We start from the raw sequence: 14259 nt of genomic DNA on the forward strand, positions 1-14259 counted from the left end.
TCTTGGCAGAACATCTTGTAATACTCAAAGGATGGGAAGCTTGTGAGTAACTACCATGAGGCCTTTTCCCATCTGCCTATCCCCCTGAGAGGCAGACACAAGACTATTTCTATTTCTCATCACCTCCCAGTTCTGAGGCAATATAAACTCCAAATATAGCTGCAGACTAAAAATCTTCCTAGCTGCATCTAGTATTGGCTCCTCAACAGTGATGTGTCCCACAACTCACATTGCAATTATCTAGCTCCTCCTGGTGTGTAGGATAAGGACCAAGAGGAGATGGCATCTTTGACTACTCTTCTTCTTGGTGTTTATATAAATAATAATCCATCTAAATCTAAAATAGCTTGTTATGGTTTTACTGGCTAAATCAATCATGTCTTGCTCTTGAACTTGTCTGCTTGTTTGACATAACCACAGAAGATAACTCTTTTCTTGTTTTATCAGAGTAAGGGATCAGCAATTGATAATACCTAGTAGCAGAGTGTGTGAAGATAAACAGACTTCCTTATGTTGTTACTGGAACTATATACTAGTAAAACAAAGTTTTGCAGCATTTATCCCAATTTAAATCACTATCCTCCTTGAAGTATGAATTTCACTAGTAGGAATTCCACTTCTAGTAATTCATCTTGCAAAAATAGGGACACATGCACATGCATGAGTTATATATGCATATATATGTGTGTGTGTGTATATATATATATATATATATATATTACAGTTGCAGAACAATGTGGAATAGAGCTCATTTAAAAATTATATAAATGGGGGGCGCCTGGGTGGCTCAGTGGGTTGGGCCGCTGCCTTCGGCTCAGGTCATGATCTCAGGGTCCTAGGATCGAGTCCCGCATCGGGCTTTCTGCTCAGCGGGGAGCCTGATTCCTCCTCTCTCTCTGCCTGCCTCTCTGCCTACTTGTGATCTCTCTGTCGAATAAATAAATAAAATCTAAAAAAAAAAAAAAAGAAAAAATTATATAAATGGGTATTTATACTTGTATGAGATTAAAGTCTGTCATGTCATATTCTAAATGTTACCTTTGAGGAATAGGAACTTTATTTCTATCTTATATATTTGAATTAGTGAAAAATTTTTATAGTGAACATCTATATACTTAAATACTTTATTTCAAAAATACATAAAAGTAGAGAAAATAGTATAATGAGCATACAGTCCATCATTCAAAATATTTTGCCAAGTTTTTATAAATTTAGAACAGTCTTCTCTTCTCTCTTCTTTTGCTATTGACTTAGTAAAGAAACGTCCTACATTCTGGATTTGTCCAACTGTTTCCATTTTTTTCTTTCCCCATATTTCTTGTAAACTGGAAATTCTATCTAAGGCCCTGAATAGGTTAACGATCAATATTTTTATCAATAGGAGGCATACAGTTTGGTTGTTCTACTTTTAGTAATGCTAACATTGATCACTGGGTTTTCCAATGTGAAGTTTTGTTTCTCCTACAACCAGCCAACAGTCTGAAGAGATACTTTGGCAGCCAGTTCCTCATCAATCTTTCATCTAATGGTTTTGCTGCCTGAATTATTTTCATGAAATATTGTGATTCTCTATGTTTTCTTCTATGCTTGTTAAGCGAAATTCTTCTGAAAAAAAAAATGAGCTTTCCCCATCAACTAATGTTATATGATTATAGTATTTTTAAAAACTTACTTTAAAAAGATATCTAATTATTAGAATTGTTGTTTGTCTTCCTTTATAGACTAAGAGTCTGTGGAGGGCAGAGACTGTTAAGAGACAACAGGCCCAAAATGAAGTTATCTATGTCAACACCCACATTTGCAAAGCAAGACTTGATATCCAACCTAACTGCAGTTTCGGGCTCTTCTAGGAATATAATCTTAACTAGTAGTCTGGAATTTCCTGTTAGTACTAGTGAGGTGATCCTCTTAATAGACTCCAGCCTTCCCCAAAGAACAGTGCATTTGCCTGAAATAATCCTTTTTTGTTTATGAAATTCCTTGCCCTACGCCCTTTCTGTCATGAAAAACCTGTCCTTTTCTGCATTTCTTTGGAGTTCCTATTTGCTAGATGGGATGCTGCCCCAACTGTTGAATAAAGTCAATAAGATCTTCAAATTTAGTCAACTGAATTTTAATACTATGCTCTATTGCTCTTTGTGTTTTTAATACTTAGTATGGTGATGGTACATAGGATGCATTTCGTAAGCTAAATAAATAATAAATCAATGAGCCCACTCAAGATCTGATGTGCCTCTCCCATGATGTGGGAAACAAAGGTAGAAGAAAAATTATTAAATTTCCTACTACTTAACAGTCCATTGACAAGTCTGAAACTGAATCTAGGGATTCAACTGCCTTGATGTTGATACTTTGCTAAGGGCAAAAGGCAATCTTAGCCCGACCCTCCAGTATCCTGTAAGTCTACTTTGACATACAAAAATTCCTTTGGAAACTTCATCTCTACTCCTGCAAAATACATCTGAAGGGTCTCCTGACTGGGGTTTTACCAGAGAGTAATTAATTACCTTTTCGCAACAATAGCTAGCCCTCTCAGGGTCCTGGAAACCTTGCTTCCAAATTTGTGAGAAATCTACGCTATCCCCAAGCACCTTCCAACTTGAAAGTACATAATGACCCAGCGCAGCTCTCTGCCCACAGGTCCTGTCCCCGTGCTTTAGTAAAACGGACTTTTTGCACCAAAGATGTCTCAGAAATTCTTTCTTGGCTGTATGCTTTGAAACCTGTCTTTCTTCCATCACCCAAATGGATCTGGTGGATCATAGATGATTCTTTAGTTAACCTCAGAGTTAATTTAAAAGAGCTAATCTCATAAATTAAGTCCACCATTCAAAGAAACAGTGCCTTGGGGCGCCTGGCTTGCTCAGTCAGAAAGGCTTGTGACTCTTGATCTTCAGGGTGAGTTTGAGCCCCATGTTGGGCGTAGAGATTACTTAAACTTTATAAGAAATTTAAAAAATTGAAAGTTCCCTACAATAAAGATTTTATTTAAGATTCAAAGTGAGACCAGTCAGAATGGCTAAAATCAACAAGTCAGGAAATGACAGATGCTGGCGAGGATGTGGAGAAAGGGGAACCCTCCTACACTGTTGGTGGGAATGCAAGCTGGTGCAACCACTCTGGAAAACAGCATGGAGGTTCCTCAAAATGTTGAAAATAGAACTGCCCTATGACCCAGCAATTGCACTACTGGGTATTTACCCTAAAGATACAAACGTAGTGATCCAAAGGGGCACGTGCACCCGAATGTTTATAGCAGCAATGTCCACAATAGCCAAACTATGGAAAGAACCTAGATGTCCATCAACAGATGAATGGATCAAGAAGATGTGGTATATATACACAATGGAATACTATGCAGCCATCAAAAGAAACGAAATCTTGCCATTTGCGACAACATGGATGGAACTAGAGCGTATCATGCTTAGCGAAATAAGTCAAGCGGAGAAAGACAACTATCATATGATCTCCCTGATATGAGGGAGTGGTGATGCAACATGGGGGCTTAAGTGGGTAGGAGAAGAATCCATGAAACAAGATGGGATAGGGAGGGAGACAAACCATAAGTGACTCTTAATCTCACCAAAAAAACTGTGGGTTGCTGGGGGGAGGGGAGTTGGGAGAAGGGGGGTAGGGTTATGGACATTGGGGAGGGTATGTGCTTTTGGGTAAATTGGAAGGGGAGATGAACCATGAGAGACTATGGACTCTGAAAAACAATCTGAGGGGTTTGAAGTGGCGGAGGGGTGGGAGGTTGGGGTACCAGGTGGTGGGTATTATAGAGGGCACAGCTTGCATGGAGCACTGGGTGTGGTGAAAAAATAATGAATACTGTTTTTCTGAAAATAAATAAATTGGAAAAAAAAAAGATTCAAAGTGAGAAAAATATTATACCATTAAGTGGATTATCCTAGCAACTCTGGATAACTAGCTTTGTCAATCGTGGACAAAATACTTTTATCACAACCTCTGACATTTTCAATGGGGAAAAAAAATCCGAAAAACTTAGAAAATAATTGGTTTTGACTTGTTACTTAAAAAAATTTTTCCCTAACCTTAAACAATACGATATACTAAGATATAAGAGCACTACGAGTTATGTTTGATTGTGTCGTTTACACGCATTAAACGAATCAAAATTACACTTGCACGATCGGCCCAGCATTCCATTCTGGCCCAAGGTGGGAGGTGGGCCGCATTCCTACAAAGGCCCCCGCCTTGGCCGTGAGGCGCAAGTGGAAGAAGGAAGAGACCTCGCGCACCGTTCGGTCCCCTCAGGAGCTTGAGCTTCTCTTTCAGTCGAACTCCCGCGCCTCTGGTGTTCTCCCGCCGCCTCGTCTCAACTCGGGAAGCGCCGAGCCCGCCTCCGCCGCCGGTTCACCACTCAGCGCTGAAGCCCAACCTCTCCGAGGAACCCAGTCAACTTCACTCCCTCCTCCCCCGCGCCCAGACAAGCCCCTCCCCTCCCCACCAACAGTTCCCGCCCCAACCCCCTAGGGGCTCAGAAGCAGCCCTATCCCTCCAACCGCCAGCACGAGAAACGATCCTCCGCTACTCTCTCACGGCCCCGTTCGCCCCGCCCTTCCGCCCTTCAGCCGGGGCGCCCCTCGGCCCTCCCACCCGCTTCCCGTAGGCTTCGTGGGGCTCCAGCGCGCCAGCCTCGAAGTGATTGGTTTCAGTGTGTGTCGCTCCAGGGTCGTGAGCCCGCTATTGGAGAGTTTCCTTCGCAGCGTCACGCTGCCAGAGTGGATTAGGGCCAAGTGCGGAGCGCGAGGAACTGTCGGGGTGTGTGTCGCAGCCGCTCTTCCTCGGCGGTTTGCGGGTCTCATATTATGGCGGAGGTGGTGGTGGCGGCGGTGGCGGTGGCGGCGGCGGCGGCTGCCGAGGGAGAGAGCGTGAATGCAGTTCCTGTTGCAGGTGCCGACAGCAGTGGTGAACCTCCTGAAGTCGAAGGAGAAGGTGTTGGAGCAGTGGGCGAAGAGAAGGATGCCGCCACGAAAGGAGCCGAGGCAGTTGGAGACAGCGAGGAGGACGGAGAAGATGTGTTTGAGGTGGAAAAGATTCTGGACATGAAGACCGAGGGGGTACGTGTGCGCCGGGGGAGGCGAGGCTGGGCCTGCTGGGCCTGGCGTGGTGAAGCGGGGAGCTGTTGGACGTCTGTGGAGGGTTGCCGGGCGAGGACGCAAAGCCCTCCCAGAATTCACAAGCTGGGAAAGACCAGCTTGTGCAGACACGACGTAGGCGGGGAAAAGGAACGTGACAGCCAGAGGCGACGCAAGCGTACGAATCATGGGAGCAGTGTATTGACATTCCTCAGCGGACTCTTGGGCTGTGGCTGTGAGGGTCCGTTTCAAGAAGTTTGGAAGGGTTATGTGGCCAGGAGAGGAAGCAGTGTAGGTTGCGGTATGTGAGTGTCAGGGGTGCAGACAGTTGGTGAAGGGTTTGTCATGGTCTTCGAGTACCTGATTGGGGCCACTGCTCTGTGTTAGAAAGGAGTGACTCTGACATCGTGCTTCTCTTCATAGTCCAGTGTCCACGCCATCGTTTCAGTGTTTTTCAAAGCCATGATCAATGGTTTAGTCCCTGATTGGGGCCACTGCTCTGTGTTAGAAAGGAGTGACTCTGACATCGTGCTTCTCTTCATAGTCCAGTGTCCACGCCATCGTTTCAGTGTTTTTCAAAGCCATGATCAATGGTTTAAAATCTTTTGGAATTCCTCTTCGTCCTCAGAACCTCGCCCAAGAGGGTGGCATTTAAAGGTCTTAAAAACCTGACCATTATCTTCCCTTCTTGTTTACTGTGTGATTGAAACCACACAGTAATACTTGAAATTCTTCCTCACACTATGCCTTGGCGCTTACTCCTCTCTTCTTTTTCGCAGTCTTTTAGGTCTTATTGTCTGAGCGTCAGTTTCTCAGTGAAATCTTTTTTTGACCCTGATCCCTGCAGAGTGAGATGCTTTTTCAACTAGACCCTAGTAACACTTTGTTCAGACCTCTGTTTCAGCACTTAAAGCGTTATTCTTTAAATATTTGTCTCGCCTGCTAGGTTGTAGGCTCCTTTAATAAAGGGAATATTTTTATTAATTTTTGTATCACTGGTATTCAATCCAGTGCCTAGTATGTAGTAAGTGGTTTGTGTATATCAGATTATTAAATGAGTGAATGAATCATGGACTGCAAGCTGGGGTAAAGGAGAATGGGTGGAAGAATGGACAGTAGGGAAGCACTTTGTTTCAGTAGGTAAGTGTGAGATAACCAAAGGTCTAACGTGGTAGTTGGATCTCTGTATTCTTTTTTTGTTTTGTTTTGTTTTTGAGTTTTTTGGTAAAGATTTTATTTGACAGAGAGAGAGAGATCACAAATAGGCAGAGAGGCAGGCAGAGAGGGGGAAGCAGGCTCCCTGCCGGGCAGAGAGCCTGATGCAGGACTTGATCCTAGGACCCTGAGATCATGACCTGAGCCAAAGGCAGACGCTTAACCCACTGAGCCACCCAGGCGCCCCTCTGTATTCTTTTTATTGTCTGTTGTTTTCTGTTTGTCATGTGCTACTTTGCATTAATGTTTTTGTCTATTTAGCAGACTTTTTTTTTTTTTTTTAATCACATGCTGTGTGCTATGTGTGGTGTTAGGTCCTGAGAATATAGAGATGAATTGTAGCATACACGAAGAGTCTGTCTATTGAGAATAAATAATTGAAATCTAGTGCCATTAATATTATTATTAGTTGCAATTCAGCAAAGATAGGAACTTTATTTGGTGTAATTTTCCCAAATATATTACAAAAGCATGTTGGGATGAGAGTAGAGCCAATCTTGGACTGTTTTGTATTCTCTGCAGTTAACTCAGTGCTTGGTACATAGAAAATATTTGGAAAAATATTTGGTTAGAGGAGTAATATGTTTAGAATTAAGATGATTCATCTCTTGGTGTACGTTTTTCTTTTTTAAATTTATTTTAATTCCAATGTAGTTAAATTCATACAATATTTAATATTCCTTGTCCCCAAAATTGTAGGCGCTGTACCCAAAGTCTCATATATTCTAGTCAAGAGCGGATGAAACTATGAAGCTTAAGTGTTTAAAGCAATAAAGGAAGGTTATTTATATCACTTTAGTGATGTGAAGTTGGGTAAAAATTCTAGTTCTCAGGGCCTTGTATTTTTAGGTGCTCTTGAGAATGAGTGATTTATAAGATGAAAAGTATTAGCTCAGCAGAACAGAACTATATCGGTTCTGTGAACTATATCTACATCAGCTAAGTGAGCCAGCCAGTTGAAAAACTTAAGAGTCTTAAAGAGTTTGTTTGGCCTCCTTGTTGTCTTAAGGTCTTTGGTATTTCTGTTGTTCCTAAGCCACCAGACTGTGGTATTCTCTTATTGACTAAGACAATCATAATGATGAGTGTTGGCTTGGAGAAATAGCATTAATTCTAAATTTATATATTAGCCATGCTCTTTCTTTCAGTTTATTGCTAAATATATTTTTTTGTATGTTTTCAGAACAATCAAATGAACCTGATAGATTTTGAAACTTTGGCTTCGATTTTGAATTGGAGTCATTTTTACATCATAAAAAGCTAGTACTTTTACTATTTATGGGAATCTGATTTGACTTTTTTTTACGGTACAAATAAATATTTTAATTATAAAACTTTGTAAATTATCACAAAGCCAACACCTGTGTAACCTCCATCCAAGTCAGGAAATATTAGACTGCCAGCCCTGGAAACCTCTTTTGTTTTTGTTTTTTATTTGTTTGTTTGTTTGTTTTTAAGATTTTATTTATTTATTTGACAGAGATCACAAGTAGGCAGAGAGGCAGGGGGTCAGGAAGCAGGCTCCCTGCTGAGCAGAGAGCCCAATGTGGGGCTCCATCCCAGGACCCTGAGATCATGACCTGAGCTGAAGGCAGAGGCTTTAACCCACTGAGCCACCCAGGCGCCCCTGGAAACCTCTTTTGATTCAACTTTCTCATCAGTATCCTCTTCCATCCCCCAAAATCACTGTCCTGGATTATTATATAGAAATAGCTTTCCTGCTTTTCTTTGTAATTTTTCTGCCTAAGGATGCATTCTCTGAGACTTGAGTGTAGTTTTACCAGATTTTTTTCTTTCGTTCAAACGGAATCTCACAATATTTGTTTTTTGTGTATGTGCTTTTTTTCCCTCAACAATATTTTTGTCAGATTTTTAAAAAAATATATTTATTTATTTATTTATTATTTTAGAGAGGGAGAGTGAGTCCTGGGATGTAGGAGGGTGGGAGGAGAGGCATAGGAAGAGAGATTCACAAGCAGATGCCACGCTGAGTGGGGAGCCATACCTATACAGGGCTTGATCTCACCACCCTATTATCATGACCTGAGACGAAATCAAGAGTTGGACACTTAACCAGTTGAGCCTTCCAGGCACTCTAGCTGCTAAATGCTTTTTTGAATGGATGTTGAATTTTATTAAAATTTTTTTCTGCATCTATCAAGATGATCACATAATTTTTCTTTTTTTGCATTAATGTGGTAAATTATATTGATTTTCTAATGTCAAATCAATTTTGTATTCACAGAATAAACCAGAGTTGGTTGTGATGTTACTTTTTTAATGTTTGTATTTGTTTTTTTAATCAGTTTTGGCTTTTTCTTTGTTTTCTTTCTTTAATCTTTATGTGCCTTTTTCCACCATCTTGAGGTGGATACATAGTTGTTTTCAGCCTTTTTTTTTTTCTTTTTCTTCCTCCTCCTCCTCTTCTTCTTCTTCTTCTTTTTTAGTAATTTCCACATTCATCTTGGGGCTTAAACTTAAAATCCTGAGATCAGGAGTTTTACTGTTCCAACTGTTCCACCAGCTGAGCCAGCCAGGCACCTTCAAATTATATACCTTTAATCTTAGGTTAGCTATAGCTCATAAATTATGTTTATACTGTGTTTTCATTCAGGTAAAAATATTTTCCAATTTCTACAAATTATGTGCAAATATATTGCTTAACTTCCAAACATTGAGAGTATTAGTAAATATTTCATGTGCTTTAAAATAATTTTTTATTTAAACTGACATGTATTCATATATTGTTTCACACTTAATATTTGTTTGATTAATTGGGTTATTTAAAACCTATAATATAGGTGCCAACAAGCAAATTAGCCATTACTTAGGAAGTTGAAACTGGAAATATGGGAAACTAATTTGAGAATAATTTGCATGCATGAGCTGTTCTCAGTTTCATACTCCTAATATTATGGATTATTGTTTCTAGGTTTTTTAAAGATTTTATTTATTATTTGACAGAGGGAGATACAGCAAGAGAGGGAGCACAAGCAGGTGGAGTGAGAGAAGGATAAGCAGGCTTCCTGCTGAGCAGAGAGCCTGATGGGGGGCTTGATCCCAGCACTCTGGGATCATGACCTGAGCCAAAGGCAGATGGTTAATGGCTGAGCCACCCAGGCGCCCCTGTTATTGATCATTGTAACTGGCATTTTTTATGATGTGTTCCTTGTCAATTTTATTTTTAAATTTATTTATTTTTAAAGGTTTTAGTTACTGACTTGAGAGAGAGCTAGAGAGAATACGGAGGGAGAGGAAGAAGCTGACTCCCTGCTGAGCAGGGAGCTGATGGGGGACTTGATCCCAGGACTCTTGAGATCATGACCTGATCTGAAGGCGGATGCTTAACTGACTGAGCTACCCAGGCACCTCTGTCAATTTTTAAAGCAACACTAAAGCCTGGGTGGCTCAGTCAGTTAAGCAGTTGGACTCTAGATCTCAGCTCAGGTCTTGATCTCAGGGTCATGAGTTCAGGGCCCCAAGTGGGGGAAGAGGGAAGATCACTGTCATTGAGAGAGGAAGGACTTTTAGGATGAACTTTGAAACCTAATTTTGACTCTCAACTGACGAAGTATAAAATATTTGCTATATAGCAGTTTACCGAAGTCTTCTGACTTTGGCTCTGTAACCACTTACAGAATCATTATTAAGTCATTCACACTTTTTCTTTAAAATATTACCTGTAATACATCCACTTTCACCACTGCTGTTCAACACTGTACTGTACTGTAAGTTCTAGAGAGAGCAATTAGATAAAAAGATGTAAAGCACATTCAAGTTAGAAAGGAAGAAGTTAAACTATAGTCACAGATGACATGATTCTCTATATAGAAAATCCCAAAGAATTACAAGAAAATGACTAGATGTAATAAATGAATTCAGCAAACTTCAGGGGTACAAGAATAACATAATAAATGTTGTGTTTCTGTATACTTGTAATGCGCAATCCAAAAAGGACTTTTTTCCCCTCCAGTTTTAATTTTAATTCCAGCATACAGTTTGATATTGTTTCAGGCATACAGTATAGTTACTTAACACTTCCATATACCTCACTGTGCTCATCACCAGTGCATTCCTTAATGCCCATCACCTGTTTAATCCGTCCCCCCACCATTCTCCCCTCTGGTAATCATCAGTTTGTTCTCTGTAATAGTCTCTTTCTTGATTTGTCTCAATCTCTCTTTTATTTTTTTCCCTTTGCTTATTTGTTTTCTTTTCTTTTCTTTTTTTTTTTTAAAGATTTTATTTATTTATTTGACAGAGAGAGATCGCAAGTAGGCAGAGAGGCAAGGCAGGCAGAGAGAGAGAGGGAAGCAGGCTCCCCGCTGAGCAGAGAGCCCGATGCGGGACTTGATCCCAGGACCCCGAGATCATGACCTGAGCCGAAGGCAGCAGCTCAACCCACTGAGCCACCCAGGTGCCCCTGCTTATTTGTTTTCTTTGCTAAATTCTGCATGTGGGTGAAGTCAGATGATACTTGTCTTCTGTAATTTATTTTGCTTAGCATTATTCTGACTCCATCTATGTCATCACAAATGGCAAGATTTCATTCTCTATATGGCTGAATAATACGTCATTGCATATATATGCCACATCTTCTTTATCCATTCATCAGTTGATGGACACAGCAGTCTGCAAACATTGGGGTGCATGCATCCCTTTGAATTAGTGTTCTTGTATTCTTTGGGTAAGCACCCTTTAGTGTGATTGCTAGATCATAAGAAAGTTCTGTTTTTAACTTGCCATTAGGTTTATATATAGCATCTTCTGCATATGGCAGTCTATATTAAGGTGGTAGTTGTTTAAGTTTGAACCCATTCTTCTCTCCTGTCCACATTTTTAGGTATATGTTAGCGTATTTTATATCCTTTATGTTATGTGTGTGTCTGACTTCCCTAGCTGATTTTTTACAGAAATATTCATTTTTACTGCTTTTGTATTTCATACCTTTATACTGCCATTTTTGGTCTCTCCTTTCTACTCCAAGATTCCCCTTTTATTTTATTTTATTATTTTTTTTTAAAGATTTTATTTATTTATTTGACAGAGAGAAATCACAAGTAGACGGAGAGGCAGGCAGAGAGAGAGAGAGGGAAGCAGGCTCCCTGCCGAGCAGAGAGCCCGATGCGGGACTCGATCCCAGGACCCTGAGATCATGACCTGAGCCGAAGGCAGCGGCTTAACCCACTGAGCCACCCAGGCGCCCCTCCCTTTTATATTTTTTGCAGGGCTAGTTTAAGGGTCACAAATGCCTTTATTTTTTTATTGGATCTCTCTGTTTATTCTGAATGATAGCCTTGTTGGATAGAGTATTCTTGGCTGCAGATTTTTCCCATTTAGCCCACTGAATATATCATGCTACTCTTTTCCTTTTCCTTTTCCTTGCCAAGTTCTGTTGAAAAATCCCCTGTTAGGCATATGGGCTTTCCCTTTTAAGTTTTGCTGCTTTTATGATTTTTTTCTTTATCACTATACTTTGCAGATTTAATTACAATATGTCTTGGTGTGCATCTGCTTTGTTGACTTTGATTGGAATTCTTTGTGTCTTCTTGATCTGGATATCAGTTTCCTTTCCAAACTAGGGAAGTTTTCAGACATTATTTCATTAAATAAATTTTCTGCCCCTTTTTCTGGGACTCCTGTAATATGAATGTTGATTAATAGAGTCCCTGAGTTCCCTAAGTCTGCCTATTTGTGCTTTCTCTCTCTCTAATAAATAAATAAAATCTTGAAGAAGAAAGATTTTATTTATTCATTTGAGAAAGAGTGAGTTCACGGAGGGAGAGGGAGAAGCAGACTTGCCACTGAGCAAGGAGCCTGATGTGGGGCTCAATCCTGGGACCCTGAGATCATAACCAAAGCTGAAAACAGATGCTTAACTGACTGAGCCACCCAGATACCCCTAAAAGAACGAAATACTTAAGAATAAATTTGACCAATAGGGAAAAAGACTTGCAAACTTACTACAGAGTTTCAGTGATCAAAGCAGTATGGTACTGACATAAGGACAGACATAGAAAATCCAAAAATGAATCCAAACATCTGTGGCCTGTTGGTTTTTCATAATGGGTATCAAGTCCAGTCAATAGTGAAACAAATAGTGCTGAAATGACTGGATTTCCAGCCATTTGTAAAAAAGAAAAGCTAGACCCTATCTCACACCTTATACAAAGATTAGCTCAAATTGAATGAAAGACCTAAATTTAAGAGGTAGAACCCTAAAATTCTTAGAAGGAAACGGGTAAATCTTTCCGGACCTTGGATTTGACAATGCAGCCTTGGATATAACTCCAGACACACACACACACACACACACACACACACACACACACAAAATAGGTAAAAGGACTTCATCAAAATAAAAAACATTTTGCGCCTCGAAGAACAGTATCAGCATAGTGAAAAGGCAGCCCGCAGAACTGAAGAAAATATTGCAAATCACATCTGACAAGCGATTAATATCCTTAATATATTAATAGCCCCTATAATTAAAAAACTAGACATCCTACTTAAAAATGGGCAAAGGATTTGATAAAGATTTCTTTAAAGATACACAGATGGCCAATAAGCATATGAAAAGATGCTCCACATCCTTAGTTCTTAGGGAAATGCACATCAAAACCATGAGATACTACCTCACACCAATTACTAGATGGCTATAATAAAACAAACAAAAACATAGAAAACAAGTGTTTTTGAAAATATGGAGAGACTAGATCCTTCTTACACTGGCAGTAATGTAAAATGGTAAAGATACTGTGCAGTTGGCTATTCTACAAAAAGTTAAACAGAATTACCTGTTGGCGCAGCAGTTCCACACCTATGTTTGATATATACCCAAAAGAACTGAAAACAGGAATTCAAACAGTTATTTGTTCAACCATGTCCAATAGAGCATTGTTCACAGTAGCCAATAAATGGGAACAACCTAAGTGTTTATCAACAGGTGAATGGATAAACAAATGTGGTATATATACACAAATATTTTTCAGTCTTAAAAGGGAAGGAAATTCTAACACATTTTAGAATATGGATGAACTCTGAAAACATTCTGGTAGGTGAAATAAGCCAGAAGCAGAAGAACATATATTGTATGAGTCCACTTAACATAAAGTACACAGAATAAGTAAATTCACAGAGACAGAAAGTAGAATGATGGATTACGGGGTTTCAGAGGAAGGGGAATTATTGTTTAATAGGGACAGAGTCAATTTGGAAAGATGAAAAAGTTCTACAGATAGACAGTCATGATAACTGCATGTCTCTGTGAATGTACTTAATGCCATTTCTGTCTCTATGAATTTACCCTTAAAAATGGTTAAAATGGCAAATTTTAAGGTACATACACCAAAAAAACACGAAACTACAATAAACACAGTTTTTAAATTACCTATTTATCTTTTGCCAATTTTCTCACTCATTTATAAGAATTTTTCTTTTTAATGTTTTATGGCTATCAAATCTTAATCATACATATTCCACATTTTTGCTTCTCCAAATTTCTTATTTATGTTTTCTGCTCAATACCCATTCTGACTGAGAAGAAAGAATATATGAAATAGTTTTCCACGTGAACTGCAGAGCATCATTCTAGCTTACACTTAACACCTACCTGATTTTATTCATACAACCACTGAGTCAGTAAGCTTTCCAAACCAAAACCAGTTGCTACTCCCTCCGCTTTTACCCTTCAACATGCCTACACTGCCTTTCAGTCATTGTCACTTATAGAAAGACCAACATCAGCACCTAGTAGGATTGGAAACTAAGAAATAATGGGAAAAGTGGACTTAGATTCTTAACTTTTTATATTTTTCAAGATTTTATTTATTTATTTGAGAGAGAAAGAGCAGGAGAGAGCATGAGAAGGGGGAAGGTCAGAGGGAGAAGCAGACTCCCCGCGGAGTAGGGAGCCTGATGTGGGACTCCTGACTGGGGCTCC

The 14259-nt window shown here is 39.8% G+C and overlaps 1 protein-coding gene across 1 annotated transcript in view; it reads left to right on the forward strand.

Moving 5' to 3' along the window:
* Window positions 1–4694: 4694 nt before the first annotated feature.
* MPHOSPH8 (M-phase phosphoprotein 8) overlaps window positions 4695–14259 on the forward strand; it is a 55456-nt gene continuing 45891 nt past the window's right edge. The window contains exons 1-2 of the mRNA XM_044249371.1: window positions 4695–4785; window positions 4918–5084. Coding sequence (XP_044105306.1) covers window positions 5070–5084 — 15 coding nt within the window. The 5' untranslated portion in view covers window positions 4695–4785; window positions 4918–5069. The remainder of the gene's footprint in view (window positions 4786–4917; window positions 5085–14259) is intronic.

The sequence above is a fragment of the Neovison vison genome, chromosome 5 (genome assembly GCF_020171115.1).
Source record: "Neovison vison isolate M4711 chromosome 5, ASM_NN_V1, whole genome shotgun sequence".
Taxonomy (NCBI): domain Eukaryota; kingdom Metazoa; phylum Chordata; class Mammalia; order Carnivora; family Mustelidae; genus Neogale; species Neogale vison.